This window comes from Entelurus aequoreus, linkage group LG23, assembly GCF_033978785.1.
Source record: "Entelurus aequoreus isolate RoL-2023_Sb linkage group LG23, RoL_Eaeq_v1.1, whole genome shotgun sequence".
NCBI lineage: Eukaryota > Metazoa > Chordata > Actinopteri > Syngnathiformes > Syngnathidae > Entelurus > Entelurus aequoreus.
Window position 1 is genome coordinate 34,691,287 of NC_084753.1, and position 20,324 is coordinate 34,711,610.

General features: G+C 44.0%; 1 protein-coding gene across 1 annotated transcript in view; it reads right to left on the reverse strand.

Annotated features, from left to right (window-relative positions):
• Window positions 1-20,324, reverse strand: part of LOC133640785 (protein jagged-2-like) — a 153,712-nt gene that overhangs the window by 25,862 nt on the left and 107,526 nt on the right. Inside the window, 1 exon segment of the mRNA XM_062034430.1 lies at window positions 3,239-3,352. Within this exon segment, the coding sequence (XP_061890414.1) occupies window positions 3,239-3,352 (114 nt within the window).

Below are 20,324 nucleotides of genomic sequence, written 5' to 3' on the forward strand. Positions count from 1 at the left end.
GATAAAACATGTTTGTTAAAAAATGAAGAATGTTAAAACGTGATAAAACATGTTTGTTAAAAGATGAAGAATGTTAAAAGGTGATAAAACATGTTTGTTAAAAGGTGAGAAATGTCAAAAGATGATAAAACATGTTTGTTAAAAGATGACAAATGTCAAAAGATGATAAGCGTTAAAATATGCAAAAACATGTTTGTTAAAAGATGAAGAATGTTAAAAGGTGATAAAACATGTTTGTTAAAAGGTGACAAATGTCAAAAGATGATAAGCGTTAAAATATGCAAAAACATGTTTGTTAAAAGATGAAGAATGTTAAAAGGTGATAAAACATGTTTTTTTTAAAAAATGAAGAATGTTAAAACGTGATAAAACATGTTTGTTAAAAGGTGAAGAATGTTAAAGATGATGAATGTTAAAAGGTGATAAAACATGTTTGTTAAAAGATGACAAATGTCAAAAGATGATAAGCGTTAAAATATGCAAAAACATGTTTGTTAAAAGATGAAGAATGTTAAAAGGTGATAAAACATGTTTGTTAAAAGATGACAAATGTCAAAAGATGATAAGCGTTAAAATATGCAAAAACATGTTTGTTAAAAGATGAAGAATGTTAAAAGGTGATAAAACATGTTTGTTAAAAAGTGAAGAATGTTAAAAGGTGATAAAACATGTTTTTAAAAAAAATGAAGAATGTTAAAACGTGATAAAACATGTTTGTTAAAAGGTGAAGAATGTTAAAGATGATGAATGTTAAAAGGTGATAAAACATGTTTTTAAAAAAAATGAAGAATGTTAAAACGTGATGAAACATGTTTGTTAAAAGGTGAAGAATGTTAAAGATGATGAATGTTAAAAGGTGATAAAACATGTTTGTTAAAAGATGACAAATGTCAAAAGATGATAAGCGTTAAAATATGCAAAAACATGTTTGTTAAAAGATGAAGAATGTTAAAAGGTGATAAAACATGTTTGTTAAAAAATTAAGAATGTTAAAAGGTGATAAAACATGTTTTTTAAAAAAATGAAGAATGTTAAAACGTGATAAAACATGTTTGTTAAAAGGTGAAGAATGTTAAAGATGATGAATGTTAAAAGGTGATAAAACATGTTTGTTAAAAGATGAAGAATGTCAAAAGATGATAAGCGTTACAATATGCAAAAACATGTTTGTTAAAAAATGAAGAATGTTCTAAGATGATAAAAGATGTTTGTTAAAAGATGATAAACGTTAAAAGATGATACAACATGTTTGTTAAAAGATGAAGAATGTTAAAGATGATGAATGTTAAAAGACGATAAAACATGTTTGTTAAACATGACAAATGTCAAAAGATGATGAGCGCTAAAATATGCAAAAACATGTTTGTTAAAAAATGAAGAATGTTAAAAGGTGATAAAACATGTTTGTTAAAAGGTGACAAATGTCAAAAGATGATAAAACATGTTTGTTAAAAGATGACAAATGTCAAAAGATAAGTAGCGTTAAAATATGCAAAAACATGTTTGTTAAAAGATGAAGAATGTTAAAAGGTGATAAAACATGTTTGTTAAAAAGTGAAGAATGTTAAAAGGTGATAAAACATGTTTGTTAAAAAATGAAGAATGTTAAAACGTGATAAAACATGTTTGTTAAAAGGTGATGTACGTTAAAAGATGAAGAATGTTAAAATATGCGAAAACATGTTTGTTAAAATATGAAGAATGTTAAAGATGATGAATGTTAAAAGGTGATAAAACATGTTTGTTAAAAGATGAAGAATGTCAAAAGATGATAAGCGTTACAATATGCAAAAACATGTTTGTTAAAAAATGAAGAATGTTCAAAGATGATAAAACATGTTTGTTAAAAGATGAAGAATGTTAAAAGGTGATAAAACATGTTTGTTAAAAAATGAAGAATGTTAAAATGTGATAAAACATGTTTGTTAAAAGATGATGAATGTTAAAATATGGTAAAACATGTTTGTTAAAATATGATTGTAAAAAGGTGATGAATGTTGAATAGTGAAGAATGTTAAAATATGATAAAACATGTTTGTTAAAAGATGAAGAATGTTAAAAGATGATAAACATCTTTGTTAAAAGATGAATAATGTTAAAAGGTGATAAAACATGTTTGTTAAAAGATGAAGAATGTTAAAATGTGATAAAACATGTTTGTTAAAAGATTAATAATGTTAAAAGATGAAGAATGTTAAAATGTGATAAAACATGTTTGTTAAAAGATGAAGAATGTTAAAAGGTGATAAAACATGTTTGTTAAAAGATGAAGAATGTTAAAAGGTGATAAAACATGTTTGTTAAAAGATGAAGAATGTTAAAAGGTGATAAAACATGTTTGTTAAAAGATGAAGAATGTTAAAAGGTGATAAAACATGTTTGTTAAAAGATGAAGATTGTCAAAAGATGAAGAATGTTAAAATGTGATAAAACAGGTTTGTTAAAAGATTAATAATGTTAAAAGATGAAGAATGTTAAAATGTGATAAAACATGTTTGTTAAAAGATGAAGAATGTTAAAATGTGATAAAACATGTTTGTTAAAAGATTAATAATGTTAAAAGATGAAGAATGTTAAAATGTGATAAAACATGTTTGTTAAAAGATGAAGAATGTTAAAAGGTGATAAAACATGTTTGTTAAAAGATGAAGAATGTTAAAAGGTGATAAAACATGTTTGTTAAAATATGAAGAATGTTAAAAGATGAAGATTGTCAAAAGATGAAGAATGTTAAAATGTGATAAAACAGGTTTGTTAAAAGATGAAGAATGTTAAAAGATGAAGAATGTTAAAATGTGATAAAAAATGTTTGATAAAAGATGAAGAATGTTAAAAGATGATAAAACATGTTTGTTAAAAGATGAAGAATGTTAAAAGATGATAAATGTTAAAATATGGTAAAACATTTTTGTTAAAATATGATGATTGTAAAAAGGTGATGAATGTTAAATAGTGAAGAATATTAAAAGATGACAAAACATGTTTGTTAAAAGATGATGAACATTAAAATATGATAAACATCAAAAGATTATAAAAAAAGTTTGTTAAAAGATGATAAAACATTTTTGTTACAATATGCAAAAACATGTTTGTTAAAAGATGATAAATGTTAAGATGATTAAATATGTTTATTAAAATATAATAAACGTTAAAATATAATAAAACATGTTTGTTAAAAGATGAAGAATGTTAAAAGGTGATAAGTAATCAGGTGTGAAAGTGATGATTAGCGTCTAACCCGTGTTGCAGGTGTTGCCATGCCAACCGGGGGGGCAGCGACACAGGAAGGCGTCACCGTGGTCGTAACATGTTCCTCCATTACGGCAGGTGCTGGCGTCACACTGACTCTCACCTGTGGGGGGCAGCACAAAACAAGGTTGGAGATGTGTTTGGGTAGACTGCTGGCTGGTTAAGATGTGATTGGATAGACTGCTGGCTGGTTAAGATGTGTTTGGGTAGACTGCTGGCTGGTTAAGATGTGTTTGGGTAGTAGACTGCTGGCTGGTTAAGATGTGATTGGATAGACTGCTGGCTGGTTAAGATGTGTTTGGGTAGACTGCTGGCTGGTTAAGATGTGTTTGGGTAGACTGCTGGCTGGTTAAGATGTATTTGGGTAGACTGCTGGCTGGTTAAGATGTGTTTGGATAGACTGCTGGCTGGTTAAGATGTGTTTGGGTAGACTGCTGGCTGGTTAAGATGTGTTTGGATAGACTGCTGGCTGGTTAAGATGTGTTTGGGTAGACTGCTGGCTGGTTAAGATGTGTTTGGATAGACTGCTGGCTGGTAAAGATGTGTTTGGGTAGACTGCTGGCTGGTTAAGATGTGTTTGGGTAGACTGCTGGCTGGTTAAGATGTGATTGGATAGACTGCTGGCTGGTTAAGATGTGTTTGGGTAGACTGCTGGCTGGTTAAGATGTGTTTGGGTAGACTGCTGGCTGGTTAAGATGTGTTTGGGTAGACTGCTGGCTGGTTAAGATGTGTTTGGGTAGACTGCTGGCTGGTTAAGATGTGTTTGGGTAGACTGCTGGCTGGTTAAGATGTGTTTGGGTAGACTGCTGGCTGGTTAAGATGTGATTGGATAGACTGCTGGCTGGTTAAGATGTGTTTGGGTAGACTGCTGGCTGGTTAAGATGTGTTTGGGTAGACTGCTGGCTGGTTAAGATGTATTTGGGTAGACTGCTGGCTGGTTAAGATGTGTTTGGATAGACTGCTGGCTGGTTAAGATGTGTTTGGGTAGACTGCTGGCTGGTTAAGATGTGTTTGGATAGACTGCTGGCTGGTTAAGATGTGTTTGGATAGACTGCTGGCTGGTAAAGATGTGTTTGGGTAGACTGCTGGCTGGTTAAGATGTGTTTGGGTAGACTGCTGGCTGGTTAAGATGTGATTGGATAGACTGCTGGCTGGTTAAGATGTGTTTGGGTAGACTGCTGGCTGGTTAAGATGTGTTTGGGTAGACTGCTGGCTGGTTAAGATGTGATTGGATAGACTGCTGGCTGGTTAAGATGTGTTTGGGTAGACTGCTGGCTGGTTAAGATGTGATTGGATAGACTGCTGGCTGGTTAAGATGTGTTTGGACAGACTGCTGGCTGGTTAAGATGTGTTTGGGTAGACTGCTGGCTGGTTAAGATGTGTTTGGACAGACTGCTGGCTGGTTAAGATGTGTTTGGACAGACTGCTGGCTGGTTAAGATGTGTTTGGGTAGACTGCTGGCTGGTTAAGATGTGTTTGGATAGACTGCTGGCTGGTTAAGATGTGTTTGGGTAGACTGCTGGCTGGTTAAGATGTGTTTGGGTAGTAGACTGCTGGCTGGTTAAGATGTGTTTGGGTAGACTGCTGGCTTGTTAAGACGTGTTTGGGTAGATTGCTGGCTGGTGAAGATGTGTTTGGGTAGTAGACTGCTGGCTGGTTAAGATGTGTTTGGGTAGTAGACTGCTGGCTGGTTAAGATGTGTTTGGGTAGACTGCTGGCTGGTTAAGACGTGTTTGGGTAGACTGCTGGCTGGTTAAGATGTATTTGGGTAGACTGCTGGCTGGTTAAGATGTGTTTGGGTAGACTGCTGGCTGGTTAAGATGTGTTTGGGTAGACTGCTGGCTGGTTAAGATGTACTTGGATAGACTGCTGGCTGGTTAAGATGTATTTGGGTAGACTGCTGGCTGGTTAAGATGTGTTTGGGTAGACTGCTGGCTGGTTAAGATGTGTTTGGGTAGACTGCTGGCTGGTTAAGATGTACTTGGATAGACTGCTGGCTGGTTAAGATGTATTTGGGTAGACTGCTGGCTGGTTAAGATGTGTTTGGGTAGACTGCTGGCTGGTTAAGATGTGTTTGGGTAGACTGCTGGCTGGTTAAGATGTATTTGGGTAGACTGCTGGCTGGTTAAGATGTGTTTGGGTAGACTGCTGGCTGGTTAAGATGTGTTTGGGTAGACTGCTGGCTGGTTAAGATGTGATTGGATAGACTGCTGGCTGGTTAAGATGTGTTTGGACAGACTGCTGGCTGGTTAAGATGTGTTTGGACAGACTGCTGGCTGGTTAAGATGTGTTTGGGTAGACTGCTGGCTGGTTAAGATGTGTTTGGATAGACTGCTGGCTGGTTAAGATGTGTTTGGGTAGACTGCTGGCTGGTTAAGACGTGTTTGGGTAGACTGCTGGCTGGTGAAGATGTGTTTGGGTAGTAGACTGCTGGCTGGTTAAGATGTGTTTGGGTAGACTGCTGGCTGGTTAAGATGTGTTTGGGTAGACTGCTGGCTGGTTAAGATGTGATTGGATAGACTGCTGGCTGGTTAAGATGTGTTTGGACAGACTGCTGGCTGGTTAAGATGTGTTTGGACAGACTGCTGGCTGGTTAAGATGTGTTTGGGTAGACTGCTGGCTGGTTAAGATGTGTTTGGGTAGTAGACTGCTGGCTGGTTAAGATGTGTTTGGGTAGACTGCTGGCTGGTTAAGATGTGTTTGGGTAGACTGCTGGCTGGTTAAGATGTGTTTGGGTAGTAGACTGCTGGCTGGTTAAGATGTGTTTGGGTAGACTGCTGGCTTGTTAAGACGTGTTTGGGTAGACTGCTGGCTGGTGAAGATGTGTTTGGGTAGTAGACTGCTGGCTGGTTAAGATGTGTTTGGGTAGTAGACTGCTGGCTGGTTAAGATGTGTTTGGGTAGACTGCTGGCTGCTGAAGACGTGTTTGGGTAGACTGCTGGCTGGTGAAGATGTGTTTGGGTAGACTGCTGGCTGGTTAAGATGTATTTGGGTAGACTGCTGGCTGGTTAAGATGTGTTTGGGTGGACTGCTGGCTGGTTAAGATGTGTTTGGGTAGTAGACTGCTGGCTGGTTAAGATGTATTTGGATAGACTGCTGGCTGGTTAAGATGTGTTTGGGTAGACTGCTGGCTGGTTAAGATGTGTTTGGGTAGACTGCTGGCTGGTTAAGATGTGTTTGGGTAGACTGCTGGCTGGTTAAGATGTGTTTGGGTAGTAGACTGCTGGCTGGTTAAGATGTGTTTGGGTAGACTGCTGGCTGGTTAAGATGTGTTTGGGTAGACTGCTGGCTGGTTAAGATGTGTTTGGGTAGACTGCTGGCTGGTTAAGATGTGTTTGGGTAGACTGCTGGCTGGTTAAGATGTGTTTGGGTAGTAGACTGCTGGCTGGTTAAGATGTGTTTGGGTAGACTGCTGGCTGGTGAAGATGTGTTTGGGTAGTAGACTGCTGGCTGGTTAAGATGTGTTTGGGTAGTAGACTGCTGGCTGGTTAAGATGTGTTTGGGTAGACTGCTGGCTGGTTAAGATGTATTTGGGTAGACTGCTGGCTGGTTAAGATGTGTTTGGGTAGACTGCTGGCTGGTTAAGATGTGTTTGGGTAGACTGCTGGCTGGTTAAGATGTGTTTGGGTAGACTGCTGGCTGGTTAAGATGTGATTGGATAGACTGCTGGCTGGTTAAGATGTGTTTGGGTAGACTGCTGGCTGGTTAAGATGTGATTGGGTAGACTGCTGGCTGGTTAAGATGTGTTTGGGTAGACTGCTGGCTGGTTAAGATGTGATTGGATAGACTGCTGGCTGGTTAAGATGTGATTGGGTAGACTGCTGGCTGGTTAAGATGTGTTTGGGTAGACTGCTGGCTGGTTAAGATGTGTTTGGACAGACTGCTGGCTGGTTAAGATGTGTTTGGGTAGTAGACTGCTGGCTGGTTAAGATGTGTTTGGGTAGACTGCTGGCTGGTTAAGATGTGTTTGGGTAGACTGCTGGCTGGTTAAGACGTGTTTGGGTAGACTGCTGGCTGGTGAAGATGTGTTTGGGTAGTAGACTGCTGGCTGGTTAAGATGTGTTTGGGTAGACTGCTGGCTGGTTAAGATGTGTTTGGGTAGACTGCTGGCTGGTTAAGATGTGATTGGATAGACTGCTGGCTGGTTAAGATGTGTTTGGACAGACTGCTGGCTGGTTAAGATGTGTTTGGGTAGACTGCTGGCTGGTTAAGATGTGTTTGGGTAGTAGACTGCTGGCTGGTTAAGATGTGTTTGGGTAGACTGCTGGCTGGTTAAGATGTGTTTGGGTAGACTGCTGGCTGGTTAAGATGTGTTTGGGTAGTAGACTGCTGGCTGGTTAAGATGTGTTTGGGTAGACTGCTGGCTTGTTAAGACGTGTTTGGGTAGACTGCTGGCTGGTGAAGATGTGTTTGGGTAGACTGCTGGCTGGTTAAGATGTGATTGGATAGACTGCTGGCTGGTTAAGATGTGTTTGGGTAGACTGCTGGCTGGTTAAGATGTGATTGGGTAGACTGCTGGCTGGTTAAGATGTGTTTGGGTAGACTGCTGGCTGGTTAAGATGTGATTGGATAGACTGCTGGCTGGTTAAGATGTGATTGGGTAGACTGCTGGCTGGTTAAGATGTGTTTGGACAGACTGCTGGCTGGTTAAGATGTGTTTGGGTAGTAGACTGCTGGCTGGTTAAGATGTGTTTGGGTAGACTGCTGGCTGGTTAAGATGTGTTTGGGTAGACTGCTGGCTGGTTAAGACGTGTTTGGGTAGACTGCTGGCTGGTGAAGATGTGTTTGGGTAGTAGACTGCTGGCTGGTTAAGATGTGTTTGGGTAGACTGCTGGCTGGTTAAGATGTGTTTGGGTAGACTGCTGGCTGGTTAAGATGTGATTGGATAGACTGCTGGCTGGTTAAGATGTGTTTGGACAGACTGCTGGCTGGTTAAGATGTGTTTGGACAGACTGCTGGCTGGTTAAGATGTGTTTGGGTAGACTGCTGGCTGGTTAAGATGTGTTTGGGTAGTAGACTGCTGGCTGGTTAAGATGTGTTTGGGTAGACTGCTGGCTGGTTAAGATGTGTTTGGGTAGACTGCTGGCTGGTTAAGATGTGTTTGGGTAGTAGACTGCTGGCTGGTTAAGATGTGTTTGGGTAGACTGCTGGCTTGTTAAGACGTGTTTGGGTAGACTGCTGGCTGGTGAAGATGTGTTTGGGTAGTAGACTGCTGGCTGGTTAAGATGTGTTTGGGTAGTAGACTGCTGGCTGGTTAAGATGTGTTTGGGTAGACTGCTGGCTGCTTAAGACGTGTTTGGGTAGACTGCTGGCTGGTGAAGATGTGTTTGGGTAGACTGCTGGCTGGTTAAGATGTATTTGGGTAGACTGCTGGCTGGTTAAGATGTGTTTGGGTGGACTGCTGGCTGGTTAAGATGTGTTTGGGTAGTAGACTGCTGGCTGGTTAAGATGTGTTTGGGTAGACTGCTGGCTGCTTAAGACGTGTTTGGGTAGACTGCTGGCTGGTGAAGATGTGTTTGGGTAGACTGCTGGCTGGTTAAGATGTATTTGGGTAGACTGCTGGCTGGTTAAGATGTGTTTGGGTGGACTGCTGGCTGGTTAAGATGTGTTTGGGTAGTAGACTGCTGGCTGGTTAAGATGTATTTGGGTAGACTGCTGGCTGGTTAAGATGTGTTTGGGTGGACTGCTGGCTGGTTAAGATGTGTTTGGGTAGTAGACTGCTGGCTGGTTAAGATGTATTTGGATAGACTGCTGGCTGGTTAAGATGTGTTTGGGTAGACTGCTGGCTGGTTAAGATGTGTTTGGGTAGACTGCTGGCTGGTTAAGATGTGTTTGGGTAGACTGCTGGCTGGTTAAGATGTGTTTGGGTAGACTGCTGGCTGGTTAAGATGTGTTTGGGTAGTAGACTGCTGGCTGGTTAAGATGTGTTTGGGTAGACTGCTGGCTGGTGAAGATGTGTTTGGGTAGTAGACTGCTGGCTGGTTAAGATGTGTTTGGGTAGTAGACTGCTGGCTGGTTAAGATGTGTTTGGGTAGACTGCTGGCTGGTTAAGATGTATTTGGGTAGACTGCTGGCTGGTTAAGATGTGTTTGGGTAGACTGCTGGCTGGTTAAGATGTGTTTGGGTAGTAGACTGCTGGCTGGTTAAGATGTGATTGGATAGACTGCTGGCTGGTTAAGATGTGTTTGGGTAGACTGCTGGCTGGTTAAGATGTGTTTGGGTAGACTGCTGGCTGGTTAAGATGTATTTGGGTAGACTGCTGGCTGGTTAAGATGTGTTTGGATAGACTGCTGGCTGGTTAAGATGTGTTTGGGTAGACTGCTGGCTGGTTAAGATGTGTTTGGATAGACTGCTGGCTGGTTAAGATGTGTTTGGATAGACTGCTGGCTGGTAAAGATGTGTTTGGGTAGACTGCTGGCTGGTTAAGATGTGTTTGGGTAGACTGCTGGCTGGTTAAGATGTGATTGGATAGACTGCTGGCTGGTTAAGATGTGTTTGGGTAGACTGCTGGCTGGTTAAGATGTGTTTGGGTAGACTGCTGGCTGGTTAAGATGTGATTGGATAGACTGCTGGCTGGTTAAGATGTGTTTGGGTAGACTGCTGGCTGGTTAAGACGTGTTTGGGTAGACTGCTGGCTGGTGAAGATGTGTTTGGGTAGACTGCTGGCTGGTTAAGATGTATTTGGGTAGACTGCTGGCTGGTTAAGATGTGTTTGGGTGGACTGCTGGCTGGTTAAGATGTGTTTGGGTAGTAGACTGCTGGCTGGTTAAGATGTATTTGGATAGACTGCTGGCTGGTTAAGATGTGTTTGGGTAGACTGCTGGCTGGTTAAGATGTGTTTGGGTAGACTGCTGGCTGGTTAAGATGTGTTTGGGTAGACTGCTGGCTGGTTAAGATGTGTTTGGGTAGACTGCTGGCTGGTTAAGATGTGTTTGGGTAGTAGACTGCTGGCTGGTAAAGATGTGTTTGGGTAGACTGCTGGCTGGTGAAGATGTGTTTGGGTAGTAGACTGCTGGCTGGTTAAGATGTGTTTGGGTAGTAGACTGCTGGCTGGTTAAGATGTGTTTGGGTAGACTGCTGGCTGGTTAAGATGTATTTGGGTAGACTGCTGGCTGGTTAAGATGTGTTTGGGTAGACTGCTGGCTGGTTAAGATGTGTTTGGGTAGACTGCTGGCTGGTTAAGATGTGTTTGGGTAGACTGCTGGCTGGTTAAGATGTGATTGGATAGACTGCTGGCTGGTTAAGATGTGTTTGGGTAGACTGCTGGCTGGTTAAGATGTGATTGGGTAGACTGCTGGCTGGTTAAGATGTGTTTGGGTAGACTGCTGGCTGGTTAAGATGTGATTGGATAGACTGCTGGCTGGTTAAGATGTGATTGGGTAGACTGCTGGCTGGTTAAGATGTGTTTGGGTAGACTGCTGGCTGGTTAAGATGTGTTTGGACAGACTGCTGGCTGGTTAAGATGTGTTTGGGTAGTAGACTGCTGGCTGGTTAAGATGTGTTTGGGTAGACTGCTGGCTGGTTAAGATGTGTTTGGGTAGACTGCTGGCTGGTTAAGACGTGTTTGGGTAGACTGCTGGCTGGTGAAGATGTGTTTGGGTAGTAGACTGCTGGCTGGTTAAGATGTGTTTGGGTAGACTGCTGGCTGGTTAAGATGTGTTTGGGTAGACTGCTGGCTGGTTAAGATGTGATTGGATAGACTGCTGGCTGGTTAAGATGTGTTTGGACAGACTGCTGGCTGGTTAAGATGTGTTTGGGTAGACTGCTGGCTGGTTAAGATGTGTTTGGGTAGTAGACTGCTGGCTGGTTAAGATGTGTTTGGGTAGACTGCTGGCTGGTTAAGATGTGTTTGGGTAGACTGCTGGCTGGTTAAGATGTGTTTGGGTAGTAGACTGCTGGCTGGTTAAGATGTGTTTGGGTAGACTGCTGGCTTGTTAAGACGTGTTTGGGTAGACTGCTGGCTGGTGAAGATGTGTTTGGGTAGACTGCTGGCTGGTTAAGATGTGATTGGATAGACTGCTGGCTGGTTAAGATGTGTTTGGGTAGACTGCTGGCTGGTTAAGATGTGATTGGGTAGACTGCTGGCTGGTTAAGATGTGTTTGGGTAGTAGACTGCTGGCTGGTTAAGATGTATTTGGGTAGACTGCTGGCTGGTTAAGATGTGTTTGGGTGGACTGCTGGCTGGTTAAGATGTGTTTGGGTAGTAGACTGCTGGCTGGTTAAGATGTATTTGGATAGACTGCTGGCTGGTTAAGATGTGTTTGGGTAGACTGCTGGCTGGTTAAGATGTGTTTGGGTAGACTGCTGGCTGGTTAAGATGTGTTTGGGTAGACTGCTGGCTGGTTAAGATGTGTTTGGGTAGACTGCTGGCTGGTTAAGATGTGTTTGGGTAGTAGACTGCTGGCTGGTTAAGATGTGTTTGGGTAGACTGCTGGCTGGTGAAGATGTGTTTGGGTAGTAGACTGCTGGCTGGTTAAGATGTGTTTGGGTAGTAGACTGCTGGCTGGTTAAGATGTGTTTGGGTAGACTGCTGGCTGGTTAAGATGTATTTGGGTAGACTGCTGGCTGGTTAAGATGTGTTTGGGTAGACTGCTGGCTGGTTAAGATGTGTTTGGGTAGTAGACTGCTGGCTGGTTAAGATGTGATTGGATAGACTGCTGGCTGGTTAAGATGTGTTTGGGTAGACTGCTGGCTGGTTAAGATGTGTTTGGGTAGACTGCTGGCTGGTTAAGATGTATTTGGGTAGACTGCTGGCTGGTTAAGATGTGTTTGGATAGACTGCTGGCTGGTTAAGATGTGTTTGGGTAGACTGCTGGCTGGTTAAGATGTGTTTGGATAGACTGCTGGCTGGTTAAGATGTGTTTGGATAGACTGCTGGCTGGTAAAGATGTGTTTGGGTAGACTGCTGGCTGGTTAAGATGTGTTTGGGTAGACTGCTGGCTGGTTAAGATGTGATTGGATAGACTGCTGGCTGGTTAAGATGTGTTTGGGTAGACTGCTGGCTGGTTAAGATGTGTTTGGGTAGACTGCTGGCTGGTTAAGATGTGATTGGATAGACTGCTGGCTGGTTAAGATGTGTTTGGGTAGACTGCTGGCTGGTTAAGACGTGTTTGGGTAGACTGCTGGCTGGTGAAGATGTGTTTGGGTAGACTGCTGGCTGGTTAAGATGTATTTGGGTAGACTGCTGGCTGGTTAAGATGTGTTTGGGTGGACTGCTGGCTGGTTAAGATGTGTTTGGGTAGTAGACTGCTGGCTGGTTAAGATGTATTTGGATAGACTGCTGGCTGGTTAAGATGTGTTTGGGTAGACTGCTGGCTGGTTAAGATGTGTTTGGGTAGACTGCTGGCTGGTTAAGATGTGTTTGGGTAGACTGCTGGCTGGTTAAGATGTGTTTGGGTAGACTGCTGGCTGGTTAAGATGTGTTTGGGTAGTAGACTGCTGGCTGGTTAAGATGTGTTTGGGTAGACTGCTGGCTGGTGAAGATGTGTTTGGGTAGTAGACTGCTGGCTGGTTAAGATGTGTTTGGGTAGTAGACTGCTGGCTGGTTAAGATGTGTTTGGGTAGACTGCTGGCTGGTTAAGATGTATTTGGGTAGACTGCTGGCTGGTTAAGATGTGTTTGGGTAGACTGCTGGCTGGTTAAGATGTGTTTGGGTAGACTGCTGGCTGGTTAAGATGTGTTTGGGTAGACTGCTGGCTGGTTAAGATGTGATTGGATAGACTGCTGGCTGGTTAAGATGTGTTTGGGTAGACTGCTGGCTGGTTAAGATGTGATTGGGTAGACTGCTGGCTGGTTAAGATGTGTTTGGGTAGACTGCTGGCTGGTTAAGATGTGATTGGATAGACTGCTGGCTGGTTAAGATGTGATTGGGTAGACTGCTGGCTGGTTAAGATGTGTTTGGGTAGACTGCTGGCTGGTTAAGATGTGTTTGGACAGACTGCTGGCTGGTTAAGATGTGTTTGGGTAGTAGACTGCTGGCTGGTTAAGATGTGTTTGGGTAGACTGCTGGCTGGTTAAGATGTGTTTGGGTAGACTGCTGGCTGGTTAAGACGTGTTTGGGTAGACTGCTGGCTGGTGAAGATGTGTTTGGGTAGTAGACTGCTGGCTGGTTAAGATGTGTTTGGGTAGACTGCTGGCTGGTTAAGATGTGTTTGGGTAGACTGCTGGCTGGTTAAGATGTGATTGGATAGACTGCTGGCTGGTTAAGATGTGTTTGGACAGACTGCTGGCTGGTTAAGATGTGTTTGGGTAGACTGCTGGCTGGTTAAGATGTGTTTGGGTAGTAGACTGCTGGCTGGTTAAGATGTGTTTGGGTAGACTGCTGGCTGGTTAAGATGTGTTTGGGTAGACTGCTGGCTGGTTAAGATGTGTTTGGGTAGTAGACTGCTGGCTGGTTAAGATGTGTTTGGGTAGACTGCTGGCTTGTTAAGACGTGTTTGGGTAGACTGCTGGCTGGTGAAGATGTGTTTGGGTAGACTGCTGGCTGGTTAAGATGTGATTGGATAGACTGCTGGCTGGTTAAGATGTGTTTGGGTAGACTGCTGGCTGGTTAAGATGTGATTGGGTAGACTGCTGGCTGGTTAAGATGTGTTTGGGTAGACTGCTGGCTGGTTAAGATGTGATTGGATAGACTGCTGGCTGGTTAAGATGTGATTGGGTAGACTGCTGGCTGGTTAAGATGTGTTTGGGTAGACTGCTGGCTGGTTAAGATGTGTTTGGACAGACTGCTGGCTGGTTAAGATGTGTTTGGGTAGTAGACTGCTGGCTGGTTAAGATGTGTTTGGGTAGACTGCTGGCTGGTTAAGATGTGTTTGGGTAGACTGCTGGCTGGTTAAGACGTGTTTGGGTAGACTGCTGGCTGGTGAAGATGTGTTTGGGTAGTAGACTGCTGGCTGGTTAAGATGTGTTTGGGTAGACTGCTGGCTGGTTAAGATGTGTTTGGGTAGACTGCTGGCTGGTTAAGATGTGATTGGATAGACTGCTGGCTGGTTAAGATGTGTTTGGACAGACTGCTGGCTGGTTAAGATGTGTTTGGGTAGACTGCTGGCTGGTTAAGATGTGTTTGGGTAGTAGACTGCTGGCTGGTTAAGATGTGTTTGGGTAGACTGCTGGCTGGTTAAGATGTGTTTGGGTAGACTGCTGGCTGGTTAAGATGTGTTTGGGTAGTAGACTGCTGGCTGGTTAAGATGTGTTTGGGTAGACTGCTGGCTTGTTAAGACGTGTTTGGGTAGACTGCTGGCTGGTGAAGATGTGTTTGGGTAGACTGCTGGCTGGTTAAGATGTGATTGGATAGACTGCTGGCTGGTTAAGATGTGTTTGGGTAGACTGCTGGCTGGTTAAGATGTGATTGGGTAGACTGCTGGCTGGTTAAGATGTGTTTGGGTAGTAGACTGCTGGCTGGTTAAGATGTATTTGGGTAGACTGCTGGCTGGTTAAGATGTGTTTGGGTGGACTGCTGGCTGGTTAAGATGTGTTTGGGTAGTAGACTGCTGGCTGGTTAAGATGTATTTGGATAGACTGCTGGCTGGTTAAGATGTGTTTGGGTAGACTGCTGGCTGGTTAAGATGTGTTTGGGTAGACTGCTGGCTGGTTAAGATGTGTTTGGGTAGACTGCTGGCTGGTTAAGATGTGTTTGGGTAGACTGCTGGCTGGTTAAGATGTGTTTGGGTAGTAGACTGCTGGCTGGTTAAGATGTGTTTGGGTAGACTGCTGGCTGGTGAAGATGTGTTTGGGTAGTAGACTGCTGGCTGGTTAAGATGTGTTTGGGTAGTAGACTGCTGGCTGGTTAAGATGTGTTTGGGTAGACTGCTGGCTGGTTAAGATGTATTTGGGTAGACTGCTGGCTGGTTAAGATGTGTTTGGGTAGACTGCTGGCTGGTTAAGATGTGTTTGGGTAGTAGACTGCTGGCTGGTTAAGATGTGATTGGATAGACTGCTGGCTGGTTAAGATGTGTTTGGGTAGACTGCTGGCTGGTTAAGATGTGTTTGGGTAGACTGCTGGCTGGTTAAGATGTATTTGGGTAGACTGCTGGCTGGTTAAGATGTGTTTGGATAGACTGCTGGCTGGTTAAGATGTGTTTGGGTAGACTGCTGGCTGGTTAAGATGTGTTTGGATAGACTGCTGGCTGGTTAAGATGTGTTTGGATAGACTGCTGGCTGGTAAAGATGTGTTTGGGTAGACTGCTGGCTGGTTAAGATGTGTTTGGGTAGACTGCTGGCTGGTTAAGATGTGATTGGATAGACTGCTGGCTGGTTAAGATGTGTTTGGGTAGACTGCTGGCTGGTTAAGATGTGTTTGGGTAGACTGCTGGCTGGTTAAGATGTGATTGGATAGACTGCTGGCTGGTTAAGATGTGTTTGGGTAGACTGCTGGCTGGTTAAGACGTGTTTGGGTAGACTGCTGGCTGGTGAAGATGTGTTTGGGTAGACTGCTGGCTGGTTAAGATGTATTTGGGTAGACTGCTGGCTGGTTAAGATGTGTTTGGGTGGACTGCTGGCTGGTTAAGATGTGTTTGGGTAGTAGACTGCTGGCTGGTTAAGATGTATTTGGATAGACTGCTGGCTGGTTAAGATGTGTTTGGGTAGACTGCTGGCTGGTTAAGATGTGTTTGGGTAGACTGCTGGCTGGTTAAGATGTGTTTGGGTAGACTGCTGGCTGGTTAAGATGTGTTTGGGTAGACTGCTGGCTGGTTAAGATGTGTTTGGGTAGTAGACTGCTGGCTGGTTAAGATGTGTTTGGGTAGACTGCTGGCTGGTGAAGATGTGTTTGGGTAGTAGACTGCTGGCTGGTTAAGATGTGTTTGGGTAGTAGACTGCTGGCTGGTTAAGATGTGTTTGGGTAGACTGCTGGCTGGTTAAGATGTATTTGGGTAGACTGCTGGCTGGTTAAGATGTGTTTGGGTAGACTGCTGGCTGGTTAAGATGTGTTTGGGTAGACTGCTGGCTGGTTAAGATGTGTTTGGGTAGACTGCTGGCTGGTTAAGATGTGATTGGATAGACTGCTGGCTGGTTAAGATGTGTTTGGGTAGACTGCTGGCTGGTTAAGATGTGATTGGGTAGACTGCTGGCTGGTTAAGATGTGTTTGGGTAGACTGCTGGCTGGTTAAGATGTGATTGGATAGACTGCTGGCTGGTTAAGATGTGATTGGGTAGACTGCTGGCTGGTTAAGATGTGTTTGGGTAGACTGCTGGCTGGTTAAGATGTGTTTGGACAGACTGCTGGCTGGTTAAGATGTGTTTGGGTAGTAGACTGCTGGCTGGTTAAGATGTGTTTGGGTAGACTGCTGGCTGGTTAAGATGTGTTTGGGTAGACTGCTGGCTGGTTAAGACGTGTTTGGGTAGACTGCTGGCTGGTGAAGATGTGTTTGGGTAGTAGACTGCTGGCTGGTTAAGATGTGTTTGGGTAGACTGCTGGCTGGTTAAGATGTGTTTGGGTAGACTGCTGGCTGGTTAAGATGTGATTGGATAGACTGCTGGCTGGTTAAGATGTGTTTGGACAGACTGCTGGCTGGTTAAGATGTGTTTGGGTAGACTGCTGGCTGGTTAAGATGTGTTTGGGTAGTAGACTGCTGGCTGGTTAAGATGTGTTTGGGTAGACTGCTGGCTGGTTAAGATGTGTTTGGGTAGACTGCTGGCTGGTTAAGATGTGTTTGGGTAGTAGACTGCTGGCTGGTTAAGATGTGTTTGGGTAGACTGCTGGCTTGTTAAGACGTGTTTGGGTAGACTGCTGGCTGGTGAAGATGTGTTTGGGTAGACTGCTGGCTGGTTAAGATGTGATTGGATAGACTGCTGGCTGGTTAAGATGTGTTTGGGTAGACTGCTGGCTGGTTAAGATGTGATTGGGTAGACTGCTGGCTGGTTAAGATGTGTTTGGGTAGACTGCTGGCTGGTTAAGATGTGATTGGATAGACTGCTGGCTGGTTAAGATGTGATTGGGTAGACTGCTGGCTGGTTAAGATGTGTTTGGGTAGACTGCTGGCTGGTTAAGATGTGTTTGGACAGACTGCTGGCTGGTTAAGATGTGTTTGGGTAGTAGACTGCTGGCTGGTTAAGATGTGTTTGGGTAGACTGCTGGCTGGTTAAGATGTGTTTGGGTAGACTGCTGGCTGGTTAAGACGTGTTTGGGTAGACTGCTGGCTGGTGAAGATGTGTTTGGGTAGTAGACTGCTGGCTGGTTAAGATGTGTTTGGGTAGACTGCTGGCTGGTTAAGATGTGTTTGGGTAGACTGCTGGCTGGTTAAGATGTGATTGGATAGACTGCTGGCTGGTTAAGATGTGTTTGGACAGACTGCTGGCTGGTTAAGATGTGTTTGGACAGACTGCTGGCTGGTTAAGATGTGTTTGGGTAGACTGCTGGCTGGTTAAGATGTGTTTGGGTAGTAGACTGCTGGCTGGTTAAGATGTGTTTGGGTAGACTGCTGGCTGGTTAAGATGTGTTTGGGTAGACTGCTGGCTGGTTAAGATGTGTTTGGGTAGTAGACTGCTGGCTGGTTAAGATGTGTTTGGGTAGACTGCTGGCTTGTTAAGACGTGTTTGGGTAGACTGCTGGCTGGTGAAGATGTGTTTGGGTAGTAGACTGCTGGCTGGTTAAGATGTGTTTGGGTAGTAGACTGCTGGCTGGTTAAGATGTGTTTGGGTAGACTGCTGGCTGCTTAAGACGTGTTTGGGTAGACTGCTGGCTGGTGAAGATGTGTTTGGGTAGACTGCTGGCTGGTTAAGATGTATTTGGGTAGACTGCTGGCTGGTTAAGATGTGTTTGGGTGGACTGCTGGCTGGTTAAGATGTGTTTGGGTAGTAGACTGCTGGCTGGTTAAGATGTGTTTGGGTAGACTGCTGGCTGCTTAAGACGTGTTTGGGTAGACTGCTGGCTGGTGAAGATGTGTTTGGGTAGACTGCTGGCTGGTTAAGATGTATTTGGGTAGACTGCTGGCTGGTTAAGATGTGTTTGGGTGGACTGCTGGCTGGTTAAGATGTGTTTGGGTAGTAGACTCCTGGCTGGTTAAGATGTATTTGGGTAGACTGCTGGCTGGTTAAGATGTGTTTGGGTGGACTGCTGGCTGGTTAAGATGTGTTTGGGTAGTAGACTGCTGGCTGGTTAAGATGTATTTGGATAGACTGCTGGCTGGTTAAGATGTGTTTGGGTAGACTGCTGGCTGGTTAAGATGTGTTTGGGTAGACTGCTGGCTGGTTAAGATGTGTTTGGGTAGACTGCTGGCTGGTTAAGATGTGTTTGGGTAGACTGCTGGCTGGTTAAGATGTGTTTGGGTAGTAGACTGCTGGCTGGTTAAGATGTGTTTGGGTAGACTGCTGGCTGGTGAAGATGTGTTTGGGTAGTAGACTGCTGGCTGGTTAAGATGTGTTTGGGTAGTAGACTGCTGGCTGGTTAAGATGTGTTTGGGTAGACTGCTGGCTGGTTAAGATGTATTTGGGTAGACTGCTGGCTGGTTAAGATGTGTTTGGGTAGACTGCTGGCTGGTTAAGATGTGTTTGGGTAGTAGACTGCTGGCTGGTTAAGATGTGATTGGATAGACTGCTGGCTGGTTAAGATGTGTTTGGGTAGACTGCTGGCTGGTTAAGATGTGTTTGGGTAGACTGCTGGCTGGTTAAGATGTATTTGGGTAGACTGCTGGCTGGTTAAGATGTGTTTGGATAGACTGCTGGCTGGTTAAGATGTGTTTGGGTAGACTGCTGGCTGGTTAAGATGTGTTTGGATAGACTGCTGGCTGGTTAAGATGTGTTTGGATAGACTGCTGGCTGGTAAAGATGTGTTTGGGTAGACTGCTGGCTGGTTAAGATGTGTTTGGGTAGACTGCTGGCTGGTTAAGATGTGATTGGATAGACTGCTGGCTGGTTAAGATGTGTTTGGGTAGACTGCTGGCTGGTTAAGATGTGTTTGGGTAGACTGCTGGCTGGTTAAGATGTGATTGGATAGACTGCTGGCTGGTTAAGATGTGTTTGGGTAGACTGCTGGCTGGTTAAGATGTGATTGGATAGACTGCTGGCTGGTTAAGATGTGTTTGGACAGACTGCTGGCTGGTTAAGATGTGTTTGGGTAGACTGCTGGCTGGTTAAGATGTGTTTGGACAGACTGCTGGCTGGTTAAGATGTGTTTGGACAGACTGCTGGCTGGTTAAGATGTGTTTGGGTAGACTGCTGGCTGGTTAAGATGTGTTTGGATAGACTGCTGGCTGGTTAAGATGTGTTTGGGTAGACTGCTGGCTGGTTAAGATGTGTTTGGGTAGTAGACTGCTGGCTGGTTAAGATGTGTTTGGGTAGACTGCTGGCTTGTTAAGACGTGTTTGGGTAGATTGCTGGCTGGTGAAGATGTGTTTGGGTAGTAGACTGCTGGCTGGTTAAGATGTGTTTGGGTAGTAGACTGCTGGCTGGTTAAGATGTGTTTGGGTAGACTGCTGGCTGGTTAAGACGTGTTTGGGTAGACTGCTGGCTGGTTAAGATGTATTTGGGTAGACTGCTGGCTGGTTAAGATGTGTTTGGGTAGACTGCTGGCTGGTTAAGATGTGTTTGGGTAGACTGCTGGCTGGTTAAGATGTACTTGGATAGACTGCTGGCTGGTTAAGATGTATTTGGGTAGACTGCTGGCTGGTTAAGATGTGTTTGGGTAGACTGCTGGCTGGTTAAGATGTGTTTGGGTAGACTGCTGGCTGGTTAAGATGTACTTGGATAGACTGCTGGCTGGTTAAGATGTATTTGGGTAGACTGCTGGCTGGTTAAGATGTGTTTGGGTAGACTGCTGGCTGGTTAAGATGTGTTTGGGTAGACTGCTGGCTGGTTAAGATGTATTTGGGTAGACTGCTGGCTGGTTAAGATGTGTTTGGGTAGACTGCTGGCTGGTTAAGATGTGTTTGGGTAGACTGCTGGCTGGTTAAGATGTGATTGGATAGACTGCTGGCTGGTTAAGATGTGTTTGGACAGACTGCTGGCTGGTTAAGATGTGTTTGGGTAGACTGCTGGCTGGTTAAGATGTGTTTGGGTAGACTGCTGGCTGGTTAAGATGTGTTTGGACAGACTGCTGGCTGGTTAAGATGTGTTTGGGTAGACTGCTGGCTGGTTAAGAT